Source organism: Acomys minous (assembly GCF_964271855.1).
Source record: "Acomys minous genome assembly, chromosome: 13".
Taxonomy (NCBI): domain Eukaryota; kingdom Metazoa; phylum Chordata; class Mammalia; order Rodentia; family Muridae; genus Acomys; species Acomys minous.
Window position 1 is genome coordinate 84,741,192 of NC_140495.1, and position 26,227 is coordinate 84,767,418.

The 26,227-nt window shown below is 40.0% G+C and overlaps 1 protein-coding gene across 1 annotated transcript in view; it reads left to right on the forward strand.

Annotated features, from left to right (window-relative positions):
• Positions 1-26,227, forward strand: part of KCNH8 (potassium voltage-gated channel subfamily H member 8) — a 367,339-nt gene that overhangs the window by 327,492 nt on the left and 13,620 nt on the right. The window contains exons 12-15 of the mRNA XM_084753676.1: positions 14,375-14,413; positions 18,445-18,803; positions 20,706-20,812; positions 23,113-23,189. Coding sequence (XP_084609802.1) covers positions 14,375-14,413; positions 18,445-18,803; positions 20,706-20,812; positions 23,113-23,189 — 582 coding nt within the window. The remainder of the gene's footprint in view (positions 1-14,374; positions 14,414-18,444; positions 18,804-20,705; positions 20,813-23,112; positions 23,190-26,227) is intronic.

Consider the following 26,227-nt stretch of genomic DNA (forward strand, 5'->3'; position numbering starts at 1 on the left):
TAGGCTTCCATGCAAATGTATGTCAGCAGCACTCCCGAAACACCCAACTACCATTGTATCGTTATACATTGGAAAAAGATTGAAGCTAGGAAGAATAAGCAGGCTACCAGGATGAGACTTGATAGCCTGTGACCATATGGTGGATGAGGAGGTCCCCCTCAGTCATAGACCTAGGGGAGGGGAATAGGGTGAAAGAGGGAGGGAGGGAGGAACGGGAGGATACAAGTGATGGGATAACAATTGAGTTGTAATCTGAAAATACAAATTTTAAAAAAGATTGAAGCCAACCTGTAGTAACTCACTATATTAGTAAACTCTCTGCTACTGTGACAAAAAAAAAAAACCTGAGAAAAGCAACTTAAAGGGAGAACATTTGATCTTATCTTGAGGAATCAGAGATTTTGATCCATGGTTGTCTGGCTCTGGTCTGGTTCTTGCTATTTCCGGGCTGTGGTGAACAGAGTAAACAGTGGAAAGGTGTCATGGAGCAAATGGTGATGGGGAAAGAAAAAAGAGAGGACAAAGTGCACACTCCAAGGGCAAGCCTTGGTGACCTTCCAGCATCCCGTTAGGCTATACATAGTATTAACTCATCTGTCAGATCTTAGTCCTTGTCCTTTAGTCAGTTGGAAAAAAAGCCTCATCTGTGGACAAGAAGCCAAGTCCTCAAGACACAGGCATTGAAGGGACACTGAGAACGCACTGGATTTTCTCCTGTGCAGCTGCTTGCTGTGGTACAGAGTGTGGCGCCCTACCCCACATCCACTGCCCTTGGCACTATGAAGCATGAGATGTTAGGTTTTAAAGTTTCTCCAGAGAGTGGGGAGGCAAATTGGCCTGAGAAAGGGAGAGGAAGAAAGGTCACCTGCCATTCCATAAATAAGACCAAGAAAACATCTTTCCTTCCTTGGTTGTTTCCACATTGTAGGGAACAACAGATGTTCAGCCTGAAATAAAAAGTGTAAGCTTTGCATAGGAACACACATGCTCACCAACAGGCTTGGCTCTGTGCATATTTCATCCTTTAGAATGAGAAATTCCCCATTTTGTCTGCCAGGAATCCTCAGACCCACCCCACCGAGATGCAGAGTATGGGGCAGAAGCTCCCTCATTCACAAATATGCTCTGGGTGGTAGTTTAGATTTTAGAAGTGCCCTCTCTGGAATTGCTCCATAGCACAGCCCTAGCCTCACCACAAAGACTCTGTGTGAAGACACTGCTGATCCAGGCAACAGTAGGTCCAGGAGCCTGGCTCTGTGCTAAACACTTTATAAGCCTTAACCTATTTTATCGCTTCAATAACTTAATAAATATGTAGGCGTTGCATTAGTTATTTTTTTATCATCACTGGAACAAAATACCTAACAAATTGCTTAAAGAAAGAAGGGGTTATGTTGGCTCAGATTTCAGTCTGTGGTGGTGGGGAAGACATGGTGGACAGCCTCAGTGTGGTAGTGGGCACTTAGACCATAGCAATTCCTTCTTACAGATAAGAAAACAGAGACTAGAAGGAAGGCCGAGTTGTGTATCTCAAAGGTCTGCACCTAGGCGCCGTCAGGTAGTGTCCATGTGCAAAACCTTCACCACATCCCAGAGCCATGCCACCAGTTTAAACATTCAACTATTGAGCCTGTAGGGTGCAGTTCACATTATAACAAATGTATTTATATTCCAGATAAGAAGACTAGTTAAGGAGCAGAGATGCTAAAACTGGTCCAGAGTTCTTCAGCAAATAAACAAGGAAGATGAGAAACATGAACTTTAGGCACAAACTGACTCCAAAGTCCAATTGGAACTTAGTATACATTTAAAATACATTATAAGGAAGCCGTGCGTGGTGACACACGCCTTTAATCCCAGCACTCGGGAGGCAGAGGCAGGCGGATCGCTGTGAGTTTGAGGCCAGCCTGGACTACAAAGTGAGTCCAGGACAGCCAAGGCTACACAGGGAAACCCTGTCTCGAAAAAAAAAAATACATTATAAGGGGCAGGAGAGATGGCTCAGTGGTTAAGAGCACTGCCTACTCTTCCAAAGGACCCGAGTTCAATTCCCAGAACCCACATGGTAGCTCACAACTGTTTGTAACTCCAAGATTCTGACACCCTCACACCAACACACATAAATTAAAATTGAATAAAACATTTTTTAAAATACATTATAAGTGCCTGCTTTGCCCCTTAAAAGCATGAAATGCCAGCTACACAGTAGGGAGTAAAGTATTATTCAAAAGAAAAAAATGTCCACTGATAAGTCAAACCTGAAGGTAAATGAACCACATCTCTTTTTGACAATAAATCAAGATAAAAGCTTTTCATTTGTAGACTTTGTGTATGCTATACTTCAGGAAGGTTTAAAAAAAATGTTTTATGAAAACTCATCGAACCTGTAAGTGGGGACCTCAGCTTCATGTGCAAATTTTCATTGTATTTTTGTGACATTAATGTACTCAAACTAGCTTAAAGAGAAGCACCAATTGATTCACTCATAGAACTAGAAAGCCAATCTTTGGATAGATGTCTGAGTGGGTTATGCACAATCAGAAAGGATAAAGTCTCCTTCGAGCCACAGCAAGCAGATGTTTCCAAATAAGAGTGAGTCTCACTAAATTTTATTTTCTTCTGTCAAATGACTATTTAATAGCACATATAGTAACATGTAGAAGAAAAGACACCAATATCTACTAGCTGTATATTAGGTCCTTTACTTTGTGTTCATAGGCATGGCAGTCGAGTGTCTGAGTGGTATATTCCCTGAGATTTCAGAATTTGTGAATGATTTAAGCTTAATAAAATCCTAGTATTCTAAATAAAACCTGATAGACTTGCCTATGAATACCCGCCACCTCAAAGAGAGGGGGCCTGCTGTGCCCTGGACAGGCTTCCATGCAGAGCTGAAGTCTGCTTCAATCACGTTCACTTCGACCTCCTTAGCCTGAGTTCTATTTCTTGTCCTATCCCATAAAAAGTTCAGTGCAACTAAGAATTTCAAAAACCATATCTCATAAGCAGAGAGAAAGAATGACAGTGAAATGACTACACCTTGGCCATATATCTTATTCTCCCCCTGTAGTGTGTGTGCTCCTGTTTGTTTTCAAACATCCATTCATTAGTAGCTCTAGGATGAAGGTCTTCCCGTTCATGAAGGTGCTTTTCAGAGTTTTGCATATACTGCTGTCCTTCCCTTGCTCCCTTCTCTCGCCCCATGTTTTAAGAGCAAAGGTGAAATCTCCACTCCACTGTTATTTTCAAATGTACCAAATAGTATTCTAATTTGTTTATGGTCTCAGATTTATCCTAGTAAGAAGTTTAAAGTCTTAGTTAAACTGAATAGGTATCTTTATAGAATAGTCTTTAAATATGAGTAGATCACGTTTACCAACAAATGACATATTCTCGTACGTCTGAGAGACACCCACACCCTCGTTCATGCACGTGTTTGTGTTGAAGAAATGAGTCTGTAAATGAATAAAGCACTGTTTTTGGTTTAGCTCTTGTTCATACTTCTCATTCAAATTGCAAATACTTTACTTATGAGTATCCTAGAACTTCCACACAACATAATTTTTATTGCGCTCTCTCTGCTAGAATTTACTCTCGTGGGAGTTGGCAAGAATCCTTAATGATCTGTTACAGCCACCATTTCATTCTGTGGAGCTGTGCGAGTCTAGGAACATTTCACAGGTCACCCTTGTCACCTGGGACATTTCCTGTGAGGCTCCTAATCTCCAGCCCTGGCTCAGCTGTTACAACATAAGGTGGGGGTTGAGGAGGGACTACTGAAAGCAGTTGGAAGTGAGCTAAGTTGGTAGACAAAATTAAAATTAAAAAACAGATCACAAAATCCCAGGATAAACAGCTTTAATGCTGTTTTTGCTCCATGAAGTTCCCCCAAAAGGATAGAGACAGCAGAAAGAACAGCATATGGCAGAGACAGCCCTGCTTACAGTACAGCAGACTGTGCTCAGCAGGCGGTTTTTGCAGTCTACAGTCTGATACAATCCAAGGAATCTAATTGTTCACCATTTAAACCCAGCATCCTGGGACCAAAGAAGTGGTAGCTTTGAATGGCGGGACCAGCAGCCAAGAAGTTAGAAACATGACTCAAACAAGATGCTAAATCTTTGGAAAGCTGTAATTCTTTAAAATTATGAACCATAAAAACTAGCTAAGGGTGGGGGAAGGAGTAGGAAGGTGCTTTTCAACAAATGAATGGGACTTAAAGGCTTTGGATCCATGCCATTGAGGAAAATGATTAAGGAAAACTCTGAGATAAACATCTGCAAGATGTTAAGCTTTTCATGACGTGGTAATCCCACTTACATTCTCTTCTGTTAAGATTAGAGTCCATGGAAACTGAACATATGGTGACTCTTCTGTCTGACTGCATTTCCCAGCATTCATAGACACTCCCAGGTCTGGCCAGCCAAATGAAATATTTTTGCATCTTATTGTTATTATTGTAATACAGGATAAATTTTTCTTTAAGCCACATTTTCATCCTGGTTATTAATGCAAAAACTGAAATCCCATATGGAAGAAAAACAAACAGGATTCTGTCAGAGAGCCACGGATGAGGATCTGTAAGCTTTAAGGTTGGAGTTAGGATTAATACCCGTAATTCTAAAGCCAGAAACCTTCCTCCAAATTTTGGAATGTTGCAGGTTTCTTGCAAACCCCAAAGGGGTCTGGTATAACAGAAGGCTAAAGAACTGAAATTGAAGAACACAGGGTTCTGAAGACACTCGAGCATGTATATTCCCCCATTAGAGCAGATTGTTCATGTTTGCTGTCATGGACATAAGCTGAGCACACAGAGAAAATTAGAAAAGCACTTTTTAAAAGAACTGAGCACACACACATGACAGATAAAACAACAATCATTTTGTAGATGGCTGTACATAATTAAATTAGGCCACTTTAAGAATGACCCACTGTGACTGCTATACCATTCACAATAGACTTCTCCCGTCTGTTGTCCACATTTACAAGAGGAGGCACACTCCACTGTGTGTCTCTGTGATTCTCCTTATACTTGAGTGGGACTTTGTGACTAGCTTTCGCTCTTAGTGCCCTTTCCATTTTCTACGACAGAAGCAATGGTTCTGGGAGAAATGGTTTCTTTTTGCTCACATTTCCACGATACAGTACATCATTATGGGAAGTCAAGGATATAGGGATATGAAGCCACTGGTCAGTCACATCCACAGCCAAGAGCAAAGAGAGGATGAATGCATGCGTGCTTAGTGCCCTGCTTTCTCCTGACATTACCACAGGCCAGTCACATCTAGACAATCTCACACACAGACTCTCTTCTTGGGTGGTTCTTAGGTGTGTCTTTAAACCAATCATTACACATCTCATGTGATAACTCTAACTTGTCCATATAGTATAATTACAGAAAGGAACTTTGATCATCTCCTCTCCCCACAAACCTTGTCCTTGGATTCTTCATTATCTTAAAAGATTAAGGCAATGTCTAACTTCGAACTAAGGCTCAGGATCAATTATAAATTTGCATAAGAAAAATGCACTTTAGTATGTTCATAACTGGAGGATGATTTTGTTTCTCCCACAAAGAAAGTAGTTTGGAAGAGAGACTCAGGGTGAAAAGCAGAAATGTTTCAGGTGTATTTTATGATGTAATTTTTATTCTGACAACTTCCATCCTTGCGCCCCAGTGGGAAAGTATAAATAACACTGCAGGTGTGGTTCATCCTGCCTTTCATTGTCTTATGATTTCATTGAAAATCTTCACAGACACGCACTTTTAAGCAAGATGTAATTAACCAATAACACTTTCCACATCGTGCATATGTGTCATCACCCTGGGTAGACCAACACTTACCTTAGAAGCCTGATAATGAGGATTCCTTTCTCATCAGGGAACCATTGAGTATGTGATACAAGGGTGAAGGGCACAATGAACACTTCCTCAGGCTGAAATAAAATTCAGAGATTCCCCTAAGCAAAGTACTAAGTACTTTTTAAAGAACTTATTAAGTCTTTTTAAAGGCACTCCCCCGCCAAGTATGGGTGCATTTGTCCTGTAGAACACTACTGTTACCTTCTGTGACAACGTCCTTGTGGCTAAGTGAGTTATATCGCGTTGCTATTGTCTAAATAAGCAAAGTGACCCATTTCAATCTGCTGACTCCAACAGTCTGCAGCACAAAGAACTGTTCAACTCTCCCATTCACCGTGTAACTGGCTTTCTGAGCAGTATGCCGTGCTTTAGGTTTTATGTTAATATTGATAGAACCACTGGGAAATTGGGATGGGCAGATTTCTCGCACCAAACTGAGCATCTCATTTTCCTGGCTTGGCTCAGAAGGAAAGCATTGAGAGGATACCCAAATGCCTCATGAACCCTGCTCTTATGCTTTCTTGCTCTGAGAGTGTATGACTTTACAGACTAACCAAGGGCCATTGTAGCCTGATGAGAAGCAAGTACCTAGGGTGAAGAACTCAGCTGAATATACTTACGTTAAGTGGTGCAAATGTTTTGGTCTTAGGTGACTCAGGCTTCTTAACTCCCAAATCAGGGATTTGAGAAATAGTTTCTCAAGCTTGAACTATTTAAAATTCATAGAGCACTGCTAAGTAATTTCTATCGAGCTTTTTTTTTTAATGTAATGGTGTTTATTTTCATCCCTCACTCTCTAATGACATGAAGCACATCTTCATAACCCTTTCTTTCTAAAACCATGCTGTATTTCCCAAGCTTTTAAATAAGTAAAGATTGCCTCTGAATTTTCTTTTAGTCTCAAGCTTTATATTTCTTAGAATTGAATCCAAAGATATGCATGCTTGACTCTGCTTATTTTATTTATTTTTTCAGGGTCTGAATAATTCTATTTTTACCTATGGACACTGGAAACTATCCCCTTTTTGAGACAAGGTCTATGTACCTCTGGCTGTCTTGGAACTAATTGTGTAGACCAGGCTAGCTTTGAACTCAGAGAGATCCACCTGTCTCTACCTCCTGTGTGCTGGAATTTAAGGCATGTGCCATAATGCCCAGCTTGTGTTTTCTTTTTTTAAAAGGGAAATAAGTAACAGAGTTGAGACAAAATAGACTGCAAAGCCAAGTCGTTTCATTCTATGAAGGCCTTCATTTGGTATTATGCAGACGAGCGTGGCTCTGTGGTAAGAATGCCAGTCCTTTGGCAGGAATCTGCATTTTTAAAGGATATGGCTGATTTGTGAAGGCCTCTACACGTATTAATTTCAAGTTGAGGAAGGTCATCTGTGAAAATGTTAAGATAGCAGCGATGTGAAGTGCCATTATGCCTCAGTCTCCACATTAACTGAAACTTTTGGTCATAGTTGACGTAGCAGGAAAACATAATTGACACAGATATAATTGACCCTTGATGCAGATAGTAGACAGAAACTGAGCAAATGTGACACTACGGGGATTGTTTTCCCAGCTTTAGTTCTGTGTGAGAATCCCTTGTGAATGAGGAAGCTGATATGATGAACAGCAGCCCCACAGAGTAAAGATTCTCTCTCTCTCTCTCTCTCTCTCTCTCTCTCTCTCTCTCTCTCTCTCTCTGGGGAAACAAGAGAACTGAACACCATCGCTCTGTCACCTGTGACAGGAATGCTGCGCATTGTGGCAAGAGGGAAGCAGGGCACAGAGAGAACTCAGAGTTTCCATTGTTGAAATGAAGGATTGCCATTGACGTCATTTCACTACCTATTAACACCCCACTTTAGTCTCTCAGAGAGAAAAGTGGATCAGAGCTGAAAGTTTCACTCCTCAATTGGCTACATGGATCTATTATATGATAATCAGTTGTTCTTTTACTAATTATGTTTTAACAACGTGAGTTATGGGATTTTATTTTTGTAAATGTGCTTCTTTTCTATTCGCATCCAAAACAACACAAATAATGTTTATACTGCTGTCTGGTCAAAATGATAAGATATGAAATAATCCCTTTGCTAAATAAATAAGGACCCTTGTTCCATCCATCTGAAGATACCAAATCATCCAAAAGAAGAGCCTTGCAATCCATATCTTATTTTCCATTGCTCATTTAGCTGTAGGAAACTTTCCTGCCAGCCCATAATGTATTTATAAACTTGCAGAACTGAGAGCACATGTTCACATTCATATGTTGGCTTATAAGTCCTGGCCTGTGTACCAATAAAACAGTGGTGGTAAAATTCTACCTGCCTTGGCCACTAACTAGTATATGGTTTAGAATGGGTGGTCCACTAAGATGTGTTTCCTTCAATTTCATACAAGTCAAGTCCTTGATAGCTCAGTTTCATGAAGGGAAATTTCTGATACACCTCTCAGAACCCTTCTAAAAATGGGGACATCAGCCTTCCATGAAGTCCTGGTACTATCCGTCAGATTTCAGGGAAGCTTAGGGCATGAGGGAAATAGATTAAAGCAACCTAAAAGACCCCTTTCCCTGGAAAAAAATCAGCGGAAATTCTTTTTTTAAGACATTTTTAAGTTAGCATTCAAAATGGTGACTTTTATTGTGATACATATTCATGTCCATACATGAGTATTTTGTTCATATTTTCTCAAACCATGGAAATTCTAATAGAATAATTGAGGAGTTGAAAAACTTTAAGTTAAGTGGCCTGGGTCAAATAGGAACATTTCTGTTTTCGTGGCTTCTTCAGGCATTCCAAGCTGCACACACAAATCTGAAGACTCAAAGCTATGAGCCACATATGCAGTTAGTGTTCAGTTAGCATATTGACTTTCTATAGCTTGTTGGTTATGTTTTTCTTTCCCTTTTAACCTCTGGCAGATATTTCTGCTGAGTAAAATAATCTGGATTGGCATAAATTTGGACTCCTTACTGGGGACCATCTCTCTAGCCCCTAAACGTATCATTTTCTTTGATTGGGTAGCCCAGCTCCTCTTCACATCCTGATATTTTGCATTCTTTGTGACCTAGTCTATTGATGAGACTTTCTTCTGGGTCTTTTTATTGGGTTCTTAATTTTTTTTTCATTTCCATATTCAGTTAGTTGTGTTTTCCTTAGTATTTCAGTCTCTTTGCTGAATTGCCTTTTCATATTCTGAATTTCTTTCATTTGTTTCATTCGGTCACTGGTTTGTGTTTTCTTGGACTTGAGAGGACATTTTTTTTTCCTTGTCCGCTCTAAATTCATTCAGGTGTCTATTCGTTTCCTCTTTAAACTTCCTGAACTCTTTGAACGTGTTTACAATTACTCTTGTAAGTTCTGTGCCCAGATTCATCTTGGTTGTTCTTGTTAGGGAAGATTCTTATAGGATTAATGCTCTTTGGCAGGACATATTGTCTTGGCTTTTCATGACTCTTTTGTTTTTGTGCTAGGACCTGGGCATCTAGAGTGAAGCCGTTAGTATATGTTTGTTATCAGTCTCTAGTCAACTGTATTGAGTGGGAGTTTAGCCCTGTGTTTCTGTTATCCTAGTTTTGCTGGTTGCAGGTCAGATAGGTGTTTGATGCTCAATCTTTCAGATACTCAGTGGTCATTTGTCAGTGAAGAGGCTGAAGTCATTTCAATTTAGTGACTGCTGGGGGTGGGGTGAGTCTCTGGGGTCAAGACAGCTGTGTGATGCTTGAGTCAAGTCTCAAGACAGCCAGCTAGGTGGGGCCAAAGAAATGACCCTGTGGTTGATTGCTTGAACAAAGTACTTGTGCAGGTGGCATAGGGGGTGAGGCAAAGAGGACTTAACGATTAGCACCCAAGAGTTCAGCTACATGCTTGGACTGGTTCCTAGAAAAGCAAAATACAGGGAAACTGGAGAAGAGGAGGTTGCTAAGGGAACCAACTGAGAAATCCGATGAATGCTGCTCACTGCTGGGCATGAGCCTAGGGAGAAGTAAGAAGCCACACAGGTGATAGAGGGTAGGGCTTCAGGGACTTTCCAAGAGACTCCTCCTGTTTCTGTAGCTGGGGATTAATCTTTATGAATCTTAAATCATATCTGATTTAGGACCTTTTCATATTCTCCACCTCTACAACTCTAGTTTGTCTGTCTATCTGTCTGTCCGTCTGTCTGTTTTTGAATACTCATTAATGATAGCTAGAAGATCTTCCGGTTTTCTAGAAGATGTAAAATCTATTGTAGGAAGAACTTCAAATTGTCCAAATGTGCCATCCCTCAATTGTCCCAAACCTTTCAGTCTATTGGAGAAAGGATATGGAGTTAATAAGTATTTTTTCATCCTGAGATTGAATTCACATTTCCCTAGGGGGAAATGACTAAGCGTCCAGGGTTCTAGAAAGATCTAAAACCTCCAAAATGTTTAAGCAGTCAAGCTAGTAGCATATGTTTTATGTGGGGGTGGGGGTCATGCTCTACAGCAACCATCAAACCCTTTCCTGGATTAAATTCCATGTGTTGTCTTTCAGCCCTGTAAATGCATTTAGTACTGACAGGAATGCATGGAAAGTTCTGGCTCTATGAACAACTATCAGTGTGGAAGCTAGCTGTTCTAGTTTGCTTTCCATTGCTATGATAAAAACCCATGACCAAGGCCAGCTTGCAGAGGAGAGGGTTTATTTGTATTATACTGCCGCATCATAGCCTATCGCAGAGAGCCAGACCAGGAGCTAAAGCCAGAAACCTGGAGGCAGGAACCGAGGCACAGGTCATGGAGGAGCTTGCTAACTGGACTTTTCTTCGTTTTACTGATTTATACACCACAGGATCATGGGCTCTGAGGTAGCATCATCCACAGTGCGCTGCACCATCCCACTTCAGTCATTAATTAAGAAAACACACCACAGACTGACTTACTGGACAGTTGGATGAAGTTATTTTTTTCAACTGAGCTTCCATCCTCTCAGATGACTCTAGTTTGTGTTGAGTTGATAAAACTAACAAGTATACAGGGTTTCTGGCAGGTAGTCTTCTGTTAACTTAGTGGATGACATAGACAAGTTATTTCATCTTCCTGAACTTCAGTTATCTCATCTCTAAAATTGAGGAGTTGCTCTGACTCTGTGTTTCTCTCCATTTCTTTTTCTTTTCTTTATTTTTTTTTATTCTTGGGAAATTCCATGTTTCCATGTATTTTGAGCAGATGCAGTCTCATTTTCCCCCATTCAACTCTTCCTGCATGTCCCACCACCTTCTCCCTCTCCTAACTTCATGTCTTTTTGGTAATCTTTCTAATATATAGCCCTCTGCATCCAATTAGTGGGGCCTGTATCCACAAGGGTGTGGGACCATCTATGGAAGCAAAGGCAACCTATGGAGGCGCTGTACCTCAGAAGAAACCATCAACTGTCAATAGCTCTTCAGATACAGATGAGACCTCATGAAGCCCTCCCTGCTGGTGCTCAAATGGACTGAGTTGAACTTGCAAAGGTCTTCTAGCCTGAGCTGGATGGACACTTTTTAATACTGAGCATTGTACCCCACTCACCACTAACTGAAAGAGATTCATCCACTAGAGTTAGCATGCAAGAGTCTGATTTGTTAAAGTTCTCAGGGTGTTCTATTAACAAGGAGATGTGGAACCTACTGTGGCAGATGCTCTAGGGTTAAGTTTAGCTATAAATTCTTGGGTTTCCATTAAGCAAGCTCAACAAGGGTGAAGTGTTATTTACCACAATGAATTATCATGGTACTCTTTTAATCATATGTAATTAATATCACATGTAAATAAATCTATTCAAAAAGTCTCTCAATGCTGGAAACTTAGTAAGTATAAACACACATATACATATGTGTGTGTGTGTGTATAATGTGAACTACACATATGCTTATATATGTTTGTGTATGTATTACATTATATAAACATATATGTGTAGCCTACTTAACTCTGCTTGACTCTAGACTACAAATGAGTCCAGTAAGAGATGAGATAAAACCATCCAGGAAAACAAAAATAAGTGAATAGAAATACATCCCACGCAGGACATGTGTTATAATATGGCTGGACACCTAAACAAAGAACTCCAGGCATCAAAGGGATGTTGAGAGCAAGAGAAGTAGTCTCCCTTCACAGATGAGCCCTCTAATTGGTCATCCAATACCAAGGAGTCAGTCCTGAAATCATGTACATGCAACACTGGACAGATTCAGCAGGTTGTCTCTTCGTGTGTGTGTGTGTGTGTGTGTGTGTGTGTGTGTGTGTGTGTGTGTGTTTATATATGCTATACATGTAGCAATAACAATTAGGGAGAATGAGGCCAATAGTTTGGCAGTTACCAAGGTAGGGAGACATGATTGGGAGGATATTGGAAAAAGGGAAGGGCATAGAAGGAAATGTAATATTTTAATAAAAACATTAATAATAATAAAGCTTTAAAAATAAAAATGCATTTACAGCTAAACTATTCTCACTTCCCATATCCTAATCAGTTGCTGCTGCAACCTTTAGAAACTCCTGATATTGTCTAGTATTTTATTTCCAGTTTATCAACAGGGAGATTTTAAAGTACCTGCCTTATAGGATCACAGGAGAGTAAACCGGCATAATGCCTGAAAGCACTTGTCAAGGTAATGATCAAATGCTGAAATCATAGCTGACAGACAGGAACCATAATGCTAGCTTTGATTGTTTTGACCTCAAGTTTGTCCATGATCAGCAGCATCAGGAGCACCTAGAAGTACACTACCAACTTGCAGTTTCAAACCTGGCCCTAGACCTCTTGCATCATAAAGTATCTGCTAATGAGATCCCATGGTGACTCATAGACAAGGATGCCTAGAGGCACTAATAGAAAATATCTGCCTGAGACTGAGACTCACATGAACCTTACGTCAAGAGGCTGGGAGTTGGGTGCCCACACTCATCCCAAGACTTTAAAGCCACCAACTCTCTCATCCTTCCACAGGCATCTCTAATAAATCAGTATCGAAACTTCATGGACATTGTTCTTTCTCTAGACCAAGCTGTAACTAAAAGGATTTCTGAAGCACATTTCACGTCTACCGCAATATCAAGAGCACCATAATTTTGTCTTGCTCTTCACATTTTTTAATTATTCAGCTGTCTTATCTGTCACTGTTTGGGGAATTATTGAAAACTTATGTCTAAAATGCTTCTGATTAATGCATATTTAGGCAACTAACCAGATGCAGAATGGGCTGACTGCTTTCATAAAATTAAACATTGATGAAACATGTATTTGCACAGCAATAATGATGCCACATATGCATAAATAATGACAGATCTTCTTCCCTAATCATCTCAGGGGGGAAATGATGAATGAGAGACAGATTTACCAAACACTCCTGGCTCACCATGTGAATGATTTTCAAGTGTATTTGTACATGTGAATAAAATTATGCAAATTTATAGCATCTATTACCACATTAAAATATAAGAAGTTGTAATTAGGTTTAAAAAAAACAGTGTGGATGATATCAGAGCATGTTTTAGGGATATGTTAAATTTTCTAGGTCCCTTTTATAAATCATAGAAAATACATATTACATATACCTTCTACAGTAGCACAACATATGTTGTGGAATAGTAAGTCACTCTAAGATATATCTTTGCATGTCTGAGATGAAAATCTATCTTTTGGTTGATAACATGCCTCAATTGTGTTGGCCTAGAGAGAGAGAGTCTTTTCCCACATAATATTTCTATTGATTATTTGAGAATTAAACATAATGCACCCTAGTCACACTCACTTCCAAGTCCTCCCAGGCCTGCACCCCTAACCCTTGTGACCTCCCCTTCTAAAATAAGGAGGGAGAAAAAGAAAATCAATCAAACACACACACACACACACACACACACATGTCCAATATGTGTTTCCTATACTGGAGCATGGTCAAACTCCCAGTGGCCAGCTCCTTAAAGAAAACAAATGCAGTCATCAAGGAATGTAATCCCTAGGACTTTTCCCCAGAAAGAACACCTCAGTGAGGGAAACAGACGGACAGGAAAGGTATCTCATCTCAGGGGGAAAAAAGGAGGTTGATGAACAATAATGAAATTAAATCAAAGAGTATTTCACAGCTATCAGCTTTCACAGAGCTAAAGGAAAACAAAAGAACTCTGCCTGAAATTAGTAAAGACCAGCATGGAGATGACAAACTAAAAAAGCCAGTGGCACAAGCACCAAGATAGAAGGGACAGCAAGTGGCTCACTATGATGAAGGTTGAACCCCACCTGTTGTGCCTTGTGGTAGACATTAAACTCAATGTTGTGTTCCATGGTGGTCTTGAACTTGCTATTATGTACGATGTGGATTTCAATATTATGTCTTGTGACAGACTATCAACTCACCATTCTCTTAGGGTGACATCAGAGGCCCTAGGGTGTGGGACCTTTTAGAAGCACCTTTCAGAAGATATTTTCTCTTCCCCACAGGAACACATTCTTGAAATGTATATTCCAGTGAAAAGGCTTAAAGTGGTTGTTAAATATCTGTTTATTCTTTTAGGTAATATCAAGATTATCGAACAAATCTACAGTCTCACAGGTATGGCCAGTTTTGTTTTATATTTTTGTTTTTGCTTTTGCTTTGCTCTGTGGCCAAGGCTGGCCTAGAATTGAACCACAGGCCTGCCTGTTTCGGTGTTCCTTCTCAAGTTCTAATATCATAATAATAATAATGGCTGTCACAGTCCACCAACTCAGTCGGGGATAGGTCCTTGGGACGGCGGGTTTTTGGAGTGTCAGTGAACACAGATAAGGCATTGACAAACAGAATGAGTTTTGGTAGTGTTCTTTCTCTTTCCACTTTTCAGAGCATTTTTTTTTATCACAATCTTTATTTTAACTCTAATTCTCAAATCACTTCTTTTAAATACAGCATGTTTATCTTCTATATGTATACATGAAGGTTACATACTGCCTGTAGAGGTCTAAAGGGCTGAGCATTTTAGAACCATACGTAGATAAGCATAGAGTCTGTATGAGGAACGTTGATGTTCTGTCTTCCTTAAAGGTTTGATGGAATTCAGCAGTGAGTCTATCCCTGGGGTTTTCTTTTCTTTTTTAATTTTTTAATTAATTTATTTGTTCACTTTATACCCTGGCCATAGCCCCATCCCTCCTCCACCTCCCAGGCCTACCCTCCCTCCCTCCTCCCCATCCCTCCTCCACCTCCCAGGCCTACCCTCCCTCCCTCCTCCCCATCCCTCCTCCACCTCCCAGGCCTACCCTCCCTCCCTCCTCCCCATCCCTCTTCCCTCATCGCTCTGTGTAGCCTTGACTGTCCTGGACACGCTTTGTAGATAGGCTAGTCTCACACTCACAGAAATCCTCCTGCCTCTGCATCCCCAAGTGGGGGGATTATAGGTTTGTGCTACTGCATTTGGCTTACATTTTTTTAAAAAAAAGAAGGTATTTGCTACCAATCCTTCAGATTTTATGTGAAATATTTCTGATTTATTAATTTAGGTTTTCTTTGTTTTACTTTGGTTCCTCTCCTGCAAGTCTTTCCCTTCTACCCCTCTTCCCATCCCCACTCTCCTTTTATGTAGAGAATGGGAGACCCCCAAGGGGTATCAACCCACGCATCCACCTCAAGTCATAGCAGGACTAAGCACATTCTCTCCCACTGGGACCCTCAAGGAAGCCCAGCTAGAGAGGAAGGGATCCAGTGTTGCCAGTATTCTTTATCCCTTCAAAATGCTAACTTTTGTTTGACTGTATCTAAGAATTATCTTTTTGGTCTCCATTTCCTTAACCACACCCCCATCCTTATTATTTCTTAATGCCAACTGCTTATGCATTGATGCTTGATTATAGTATTTCCTCTGTCTTGTGCTCCAACCCTGATAGTCCCTCTTCTGTTTAGTCAAAATCTACCAAAGAAGATTGCCGCTATGTTTTTGTTTTTGTTGTTGCTGCTTGTTTCATTAAGGTTTTCATTTCTCATATTTTAGTTTTCTTCAAAATCTCAGGGTTCTTGCTCAGTTTCTCTTCTGTGTTGCCAACTTCTATACTGCTGATGATTGCTGCACCTGCTTTGCTGACTTTTTCTTTTGTGTTGCTAACTGTTGTGTTTCTCTATGAAACCCAGACTAAATTTATCTGCTTTTTTGTGTCTTTTGAGGAGTCACTGATCATTTTCACTAGTACACTTTTGAAATCTTCGTCTGAAGGGCTGTGGAGATAATTAAAGCTACCTAGTTCATTACCAGTCATCCCAGTGATTGCTAGCAATCCGTTAACTAAGAAAGAATGGAACTTGTATAAGAAGGATTAAGCAGCATCTACCCAAGTGTAAATGCCATTTTCACCTTCATTACTGTGCTAGTTGTATTTCTATTGCTGTGATAAAATTCTCTGTCAAAAAACAACTTATAGGGGAAAGTTTATTTTAGATCAAAATTCCAGGTTACAGTTCATAATATGGTAAATATTCATAAGTATTAAACTTCATTGTCCATTATTTAATATCTAATTTCCATAATATAACATGCAACGTCTAATTTTCTCTTCATCCTATTCTTAAAGTTGAGGAAGTCGAGATTCTTAATGATTATGTTCCTACCAAGGTTATAGTTAGGAAATGAGGCCAAGGACTTCAAAAACACATGTACCTATACACTTCACACAAGACTTCGTCTCCTTTGGAAAAATGTAACTAGTCTGAGTCTGAAGCAGCAATTCTAGCAGAAAACCAAGAAGCAAATTTGAGATTCTTTTAAGTTCAACGGAACTTCATGAAAGTGATAGTCCCAGATGTAAAGTGCCACTGGAGGAGAACTTCTTGGCAGTGTGTATAAGAGGGCTGCAACAGAGAGAAGTAGGTGCTCTGTGCAGATGCCCCAAAGGGAGTAACTAGTTGTATCAGTTACTTTCCTGTTGCTGTGATTGAAAACCCCAGGACCACTTATAGAAGGAAGAGTTTGTTTGGGCTCACAGTTCCACAGACATGAGAATCAGTTGTCACAGGGAATCATGACAAGAAGCAGGTATGGTGCCCAGTGAGTGAGGCTGAGTGATAACATCCTCACCTACAAATAGTAAATAGAACACACTGGGACTAGGGCAAGACTGTGACCTCTCACCCTTATTGATGTACTCCCCTGGCAAGGCTGCACCGTCTCCCCAAATAGGTCCATGAACTGGGAAACATTTCTCACGTAAATAGGGGACATTTCTCGTGTATATAGCATACCTATTATCCTTAATAGAGTCAATGACAGGCTAGGTATCTAATAATAGCATAAGTTTAGGTCCTGTCTACAGTGATCTGTTTAGGAAAATGAATTCTTGGTATAAGAAGTATCTGTCATCTTAAATGTAAGAGTCAGTTGATGAGGGACTTTGTCAAGGCGCCAAGCTTCCTTGACAATTGGAATCCTTAAATGAATTTAAATGGGCTGCCAGAACTACAAACATTCTGTAAGCTATCAGTTAGAGGATTGTATTAGAACCAATGGAGACTTCTGCAAACAAAGGAATGAATAAATTGCCAGTGCCTGTGTAAACAGATCTAATTAGAGATTGTACTCAAGGTTTTTTTTCGTTTCTTTGATAAGTTCGCCCCGTTGTGTCTTTAGTGGGGCAAGCTAATTTTTCTGTTCTACAATAAATGTACACAGTGATCCTGCACAATTCCATGAGGGTCCAATTTTTGTTAAAGTAAAAAGTTTTAAATGGTATGGGAAACAAAACAAACAAGGAAAAGTAGCACCATGGCTTTCCAATAATGCACAGCTTCAAAGTTGGTTAGAATAGTTACCTGTATCTAGAAAATAATCTAGAAACATTATTTTATTCAATTATGTTGAGATACTAAGATTAACAACAACAACAACAAAGACAACGCGTTATTTCACATAGTCACTAACACCTAAACTAAATGAGCTAGGGTCTGGAAGACACCAGGCTTTGCCTTCACATCAGTTGTTTTCTCTCCTATTATCCCTTTCTTGGTCTATGAGATCAGATGCCCCAGGTAAGAGCACAGTGCTCCCAGGATATCTCATGAATCTTCACAGGATCAAGAGTTTATTCTGTGTCTTGTTAGTGAATTGAATGAACAAGGGGAGCTGGAAGTGAGAACAGTTAAGGTGCTTCATTTTTCTATCCATGAAGTCCAAAATAAATAGGAGACCCTTTCATTCTCAAGTATAATGCTAATACTGACCTTCAAGTTAAGTTCCTCTTAAAGATGTGGCAGTTTTTAAATCACACAACCCAAGACTCTGAAATAAAATTAACAAATCTTGATAACACCATCGACTGTGATTATGAGTGAGTAGCTGAGTAAAATCTAGGTGTGAAGTATATACAATACATCGTTCACACAGCTCCTCATCCAGATATTTGTAAAGACCAAGGGAATGTTTGGGGTTAAAGCCAGGGAAGCAGAGGAGGTAAATCTAAGGGTGAAAACTGGGAGCTTAAAAGTTAGAAAATACGAGCAGAACATGCCAGTGTTTACTAGTCTCTAAGGAATTTGGTCTTTTTCAGTAGGACCTCTGTCATGAATGGCATGCCTCTTGGGAAGTCTTGGCAATCTGTGCTAATCTGTATTATCCTCTAATCTAGGCAGAGCCCAAGGGGAACGGAAGCATCAACAAGAGACTCCCTTCCATTGTGGAAGATGAGGAAGAGGAAGAAGAGGTGGAGGAAGAGGAGACCACCTCCCTTTCTCCCATCTACACAAGAGGACCCTCTGTTTCACGCAGCAAAAAGATTGGAAGTAATAAGAGCTATCTGGGGTTAAGCCTAAAGCAACTGGCCTCAGGGACAGTTCCATTCCACTCACCTATCAGAGTCTCCAGTACCAACTCTCCTAAAACCAAGCAGGAGGCTGACCCACCTAACCATGGCAGAAGGAAAGAGAAGAACCTGAAAGTGCAGCTTTGCACCCTGAATAGTGCTGGAACCCCAGAGCTTAGTCCAAGGTAAGAGTTCACCAGTAGAACTGTCTCCCATGTAAATTATTCAGCCTTCTGAGACTTTTCTGTCCCATAAGGCCACACCCTCAATTCTTTTTTTCCTGAACCATGTGTGCAATTTTTGGAAACATATATGCAAAGATGTGTGTATGTTTGTGTTATGAAATTTTGCAGTTGTAACTATTTAATTGGGATTACTTCTTTTGTACTAGTTTATATTTATCATGATGCAACTTATAATTTAATTCACCATAAAATGGAAGCGAGGAAGAGTCTTCTGCATTACCCCTTAATACCCAAATCTCTATAGAACAACAGTTGAAGTAATGAATGACTGGGCTGGTTTTCTTGTCATGGCATTCTATGTGTTACTGTGGAGAACTAAAGCTAGTATTATTTTTGTTTTTATAGTGAAGCTAGGTTTATTTTCCATTGAAAATAAAATCAGTTGATAATCAGCTGAAGGGGTTGAGATTAAAAACCAAAAACAAAACATGTCATGGTACCAGAAAGGCAATAAAAAACCCTTATAATCCCTAACAACTGAGTAGCCACCGGAGGGAGACATCCTGAATGCTTTCTAGAGTGTAGGGTTCACTCACTTTGTGAGCTAATTTCCGCTTTTTTTATTTTCCTTTTTTTTTTAATTTAATCTTCCTGGAATTCTGAGAAGTCGTTTGTCATGTCTCTTACTATAATGTTGTAAAAATAAAGCGTAAGGCTTAGCTAGTCTGCCAAAGACCACCTCTGCAACAGCAGGGACTGAAAACTGGATACAAATTCTTTCTCTACCTGTAAACCAAGTGATTGATTTCATACACCAGTCCATTATCCACTTGAAGGAAACACTTATAGCATCTGCATATTGCACATTAAACTGAATGGGAAGAAAGTGTTATAGCTTTGTTAGAAAAGTTTCAGAGCTGGAAGAGAAAGGCTAGGATCACACACTTGTCAAATGAGTGTGTTCTTTCACATGGAGAGCATTTCAGGGACACTTGCCAGGATGTGTACCATTGCAGTGAATGAATCGGACCTTTCATTTTTTCATTTTTGTTATCTTTCTGTACAATTTTTTTTACAATATACTTGTATTCAACAGAGAACAAATTAGACATCATTTACCAGAGAAAAAGACTCTGCTCCCCACAGCGACTTAAACACTTAGGCTGGAGCTGGAGCTGGCACTTGGTGGGACACACTTCCCTGATACCCATGAGGCCCTGGATTCAGTTCCCAGAATATGAACAGAAAAAAAAAAATATTGAGAAAATACATGAGATTCTTTAATGCTCAAATACATAGTTTTAGGGCTTTATGTAGAGGTGTTACTGAACTTTATGTGATGTTTCAGTCATTAAGTTAAAATGCTTTTTCTTGCACGGAGGAATAAGTTTGTGTGTGTGTGTGTGTGTGTGTGTGTGTGTGTGTGTGTGTGTGTGTTTAACCTGCTTTTTAAATCTGAGAATAAATAACTAATTTCTATGGCACCAATATCCAACACAAATAAAATATAAGCCAAAATATGAGCCACATATATAGTTTTTAAGTTTCTAGTTGCCACATTTTATAGTGAGTAAACCCTAAGTGCAATTAACTTTGGTACTATACTTTATGTCATACGATATACCAAATATTATCATTTTAAGTATGAAAATATAGAAATCCTTAGATGGCTTCTGTTGATTTCTAAAACTTGTTTTTAAAATTTGGAGTACATGTTGACACACACAACACTAGTTGTCAAGCCCTCCAAAAGTCATCATGAACAATGGTTACTCCATAGCTGGCCTAACTCTACAGCACCCAGAATTTAGAAATTGCACACAGAGTGCCTGAGACGTTCTATAGAGATTCTGGAATTCGTGAATGTAAGCGCAGCCAATTGATTTTCTGTACTTGACACAGGGTTGTTGATGGAATTGAAGATGGTAGCAGTGGTGAGGAGAGTCAGACTTTTGACTTTGGCTCTGAACAAAGCAGGCAAGAGCCCAGAATTTCCCCACCCCTTGGAGGTAAGCACCTGATCAGTCATCTTCCTGAGTGACATTGCTCTCTAATCTGTGGTGTTGGGCACCGATGGCTTCTGATCTTAGGGATTTGTTCATGACACTAAGTGATTGGAATCAAGTCTGTGACATTTCTGGGTACTAAGGTCATTGTTTGTAAGTTTTCTCTGTCCAGGCCCCATGACCTGCCATTTACTATCTGTGACAAACAGATTATCCGGTTCCCGGTACTCATGAGAGGGTGACCCTATTTTCTAGACAAATTCACAAAAAAAATCAGTACCTAGAAGAAATATAATGTTGGTTGTATACTCTGAAAATGTGGGTAGTACTTAATCATCTATTTGGTGAGTGCTTATATACTTACAGACTGTCAGAATAAACTATTTGAAATGATGGAAGACAGTTGAATATGAAGTACGGATGGTGAACTGGTATAAAGATACCTCCATCTCAAACCCAATTCAATCTCTCTCCCCCTCTGTCAACCACAAAAGGGAACTGTCAACATGATCAAGGCCAGAAATGACAAATAAACTCTAGGGAAAATATAGCTTCACTTGATAAAGAGAGGATACCATGCAGTGGTTAAGTGCATGCAGATACATTTTTTTTTAATTATTACAAGAAAATTGGTATTCAAGACTGAAATACCCTGTCTATGTCATGCCTACTTCTGACCAAATGCTAATATCTTTTTGTTCCAATCCCCTGCTAACCAGCAGCTCCTGTGTAACCCCAACCCCAAGAAAGACCATTGAATTGGCAGGTCCAGCGACAGGCATGGGGCCCCACTGTTTAATGAACTCAGGATTTTATTGGCAATCAGCAATCCTTCCTATGACTCATTGTCTTACGGGAAAACTGAAGGGTCCGCATAAGTGTTGATGCAGGAGGAGTAAGAGGAGTCTGAAATCATTTACTCAACTACATTATGTGCCGATTTTATTTTGTTTGGAGCAATGGTCAGGGAAATAGTAGTTACATCAAACTGCTGTTTGTCACAAAAACTAGTAGTGAGTTTCAGCAGCAAAGTTTTCATTTTCGTCCCCCTGGGGACAATGCTCAGAGCTCTGTCCATCCACCCATCTCCTAGCTTCCTCCTTTTTCTTGTCCCGCCATTAATTTTTAATATTTAATTTTAATATTCAAGAAACTATTTTTCTTCATTCTACCTCCTAAATGTCTCTTAGTTCTGCCTTGGCCTTCTGTCCTACTTCTGCAGCCACATCATAGTTTGCCTGTATTGCCACAAATTTTCTCCCCGATGTCACACTACTTTTTAATACAGAAAGAACATTTTTAAAGTGAGAGTGTATTTGTATGTCTCAGCTTCAGTGCTTAATACACAAGACTATTTCATACAGCCTCTAGCATGAAATCCAAGCCGACTGCCTAATTGCCTTTAAGTGTCTCTTCCTTTCTCCAGGCTCTTTAATCATAGCTATCTCCTATAAAGGAGCATTGCCTATTGTACATGATGGGAAATTATTTGCCAAGGCATCTCTGTAAAACACGCTCTGCTACGAATACTGTGATTTTGTTTCAAGTGACTTTTCTTCTTCCACAACAAGTGTTATATTCATGACAGATCAGAAAGAATCTAATTCTATCACCATTTTTATTTGCTTAGCTTATTTCACTTAATTGTATCGTGGGTCAAAGGGCATGTATGACTGTCCTCTACTTAAACATGAGAAAAACAATCAGTCAGATATTTTCTTCCCTAAAGCCCTGACTTATTTGTGCTTCTTATCCTGGACAGAAATATATGTATTTATATGAGTAAAGCAGTAAGAAACTAGAGAGAGAGAGAGAGAGAGAGAGAGAGAGAGAGAGAGAGAGAGAGAGAGAGAGAGAGCCCAGAAATTAGTGCAATAAAGTAGCACAGCAAGGCAGAAGCATGCAAAAGGAAATGGGGATGTAATGAAATGTTCTCATGGGCACAGCAGCCAGTGCTTCTACGGGCAAAGGAGGCATGGTCAGGGTGCATGGCATGGAGAGTGGCAAGGAGAATGAAAAGCGATAAGAGATGTGCTATTGTGATGAGTGCTTCTAGGGAAATGTGTAGCCAGTGGGAACATCAACCATTGTGCTGTGAGATTGGCCCCTAGGGTATAGCAAGTGCCATAGAAAGAAGGAAAAAAGCTTTGTCTGGTCCTGGGGAGAAAGAGCCTGTAGAGCTCAGGCAGCAGGGAAGCTTGAGGTGACAGCTTGGCCTTCCTTCAACACGCTAGCCACCCGAAAGCTTGAATGCACCGTGTATTTCTGAAGGACTCACTCTGTGTGTGTGTGTCACTTTTCAGAACCAGAGGTTGGTGCTGCTGTTCTGTTCATCAAAGCTGAAGAAACCAAGCAGCAGATAAACAAACTCAACAGTGAGGTATGGAGAGGGAGATGGGGTGTAGGGGGGGATGGGGGGATGGGAGAGAGATGGGAGGAGGGGATAGGAATTCTACATACAGCTTGTGCCCCTGGAGAGAAGCTGGCTGAGCCTCACAGAGCCCTGGGACTTTTGACCCATCAGGTAACCTGCCCAAAAGGTCCGTTCCTCTTGTATACGTAGGGAATGGTAAGACATGCCTTTTGACCTATTTTATAATTAAATAAAATGACCTATATAAATAAAGTAAGCTCCAAATATGTGGCCATTTTATACCTTATGAGAGTATTCTGTCTTTTCCAGACAACTATCTAAACACTTTTCAGTTTTGAGAGAGTGAATTTGTTGAACATATAGTTAAAAAAAAAAAAAAAAAGCACCATGCTGCAGATAGGCAGACAGACAGACAGGCAGCAAAGTACAATTGCATCAGACACCTACAACACGCAGCAGGGACACGTAGAATAGAGAAGAAACAGAATCACCTTCATGGAACTGGTGCTTCCAGCATCCAGCAGAAATGCACTGAGGAAGCCCTGCCAGGTGCCTGGTGTGGAGTTCTCATGAAGGGACCTGTGCAGAGCGAGAGGTCTCTCAGCGGACAAGCATCTGGCTTCCTAGTCCCACTGTAGGTGTTTTTATGGGAGCGACCTCTCCCAGAAATGGTTTTCTCTCCCAGTTGTCCACAAGAGTACATTTTTAATCTCTTTATCTATTTGATGTTTTCCCTTCTTTCTAGCACAGACACAGGGACCCACACCTGCCCCAGGAGAGGGACTTTTAGGGGACGCTTGACATAAATTTGCTAGAGTATGAGAGCAGATAGGGCCTTTTTGCTGTTAGAATGTGCTTTCCACAACCTTAACAGTATGTAACAACTTTTTTTTTCCTTTTTCCAGTGTAAGATATATTCTGAGCAGGTATTTTATTGAACTGTTGTCCTTCAATTTATGGTAGTTAAAGGAAGATCTGTAGTCCACAGGAGAATGACTTCTCAGAGTGATTTTGACCTAAGTTCTGTCTTTTCTCCAACACTTATTTGCTATGTAACATTGGAACATTTTCTCCCTTAATCTTAGGATTGTTTACGTAAAATAAAGTAATTTTTCAACAATTTTATAAAGACATATTTATATATCATAAACTTCATCTATTTTTTTCCTTTTTTATCATATTTCTTTTTAACATGTACATTTATATTATTACACATGACTAAAATAAACTACATACGGCAGGAGAACCATGAGACAATCAGGAATTATATAAATGTTACATTCATAGTGATTTGGCTATTTGTATTTGGCAAACTTGAAGTAAACATCTTCCCTATCTTGTTGGGTCTAAATTCTGAATGAAAATCATTATCTATCATACCTCATATCTATTAACTTAAAACATCTATTTAGACCTAAAACATTTTAACCCTAACCAACTAAGCTTAATTGTAAGACTAAACTATCTGGTCTTCAACCCCATCAGAGACTTGAGAAAGAGGAAAACTTAAATACCAGAGTGAATTGGAAGTGCAGGTTAGCAGCTTCCAAAATGAAAAATGGCTGAGACAGTTTGCTGCCTGAACAGTCACCCAAAACTCTCTACCACATTGGAGCATCATCTTCAGCCTTCTAGCCCAATACATCTGACAGACATATCTGCGAGGCAGGAACTATTGAGAATGTGTGATCCAGTATGTTTTAGTTTTGGAGGCATTTAGCTATCACCAAAACTTAGCTTTAGAATATGCTTTGCCTCCCCAGTCATGCCTCTCATTCAGATTACACTTTATCTAGAGAACCATGCCTTGGAAAACCTTGGGTCTACTCTGTTTTGATAGACTTGCCTTTCTCCCCATTTGCATAGAATAAGGTAGCTTCTTGATTGCTGCCTCAGTTTTAATTGCTTTCCCTAAATAACTGTAGTTGGAAACACATTCTGAGACATTGTAGATGCAAATAATTATTTTAGAAGGAACCTATGAAGCATGATAGAAAAGCAAAGAAGGGAAAAGCTGCGAGTTAACCTGTGGGTAATTGGGGGTCAGGCCTGCTAGGAACCCTGGGAGATCGCAGGGGACAAGTCAAACATGTTCATCCCAGAAATAAGGAGAAGAAAGGCTGAGGCTTTTTACAGGCCTAGCTACAGAGCAGTCTAGAGAAACTCTCGTGGGGAAAATGCAGGAAGCTAAGGTACAGGGTAAGGGAGGACCTTCCAGACTGGTATGAACTCACATGCCGCCATCTTGGGTAGAATCACCATGTCCTGGATACCAATGCGGACTTTATAAGTGAAATGCATGTGTTCGCGCAACTTGCAATGATGCCTAGTACACAATGTTAACCTTCCTTTGAACAGTTTCTCTCCAGATATTGCCCTGGCTGAAACCACCCATAATTCCATTGGAATTCTTCTGGTGTTCATTTGACACAAACTGGAAGGGTTCCAAGAAGTGATTGGTCTGTTTCATAACTGAGTCTTAGAGTCAGTTATTTTTCCTGAGAAAGGAGGCTTGTCTCTTCCGAGTGTGAACACTGCTCAAGTCATGCTACAAAGCTGAAAGCATTGTTTTCTTCTGACAATGTGGTTCCACAGTCTGCGGAAACACAGATCCATTTGAAAAACAAATGAGCCTTACAATGCAATATATTTGTCATTGTTCTTCCGTTGAGAAACATTCATAAATACACATTGAAGTGTGCCGAGATAAAATTATCAGCGCCTTAATCACCTCATTATAAAGATTAGATTTTCCTTATGATAAAATATCTGACTTCCTCGCGGTTGTAGCTTAAGCAAAACAATAAACAGCTTTACTTTTTACACACAATTCAATTTACATAGCCACGACCCTGTGCATAGTGCAGTAAAGCCACTAAGAAGTGGCTTCAGAGTGTGTGCTACTCCTTACAGCGCCCTGCTCCTGCTGCCTGTGTCTTCCTCACATCTCCTACAAAGCCATAGTGTTGACACAGGAAAAGCAGAACAGGTCAATGCCTAACTGTCGGCATTGTGTATGCGGCATTGTGTATGCGGTACTTTTT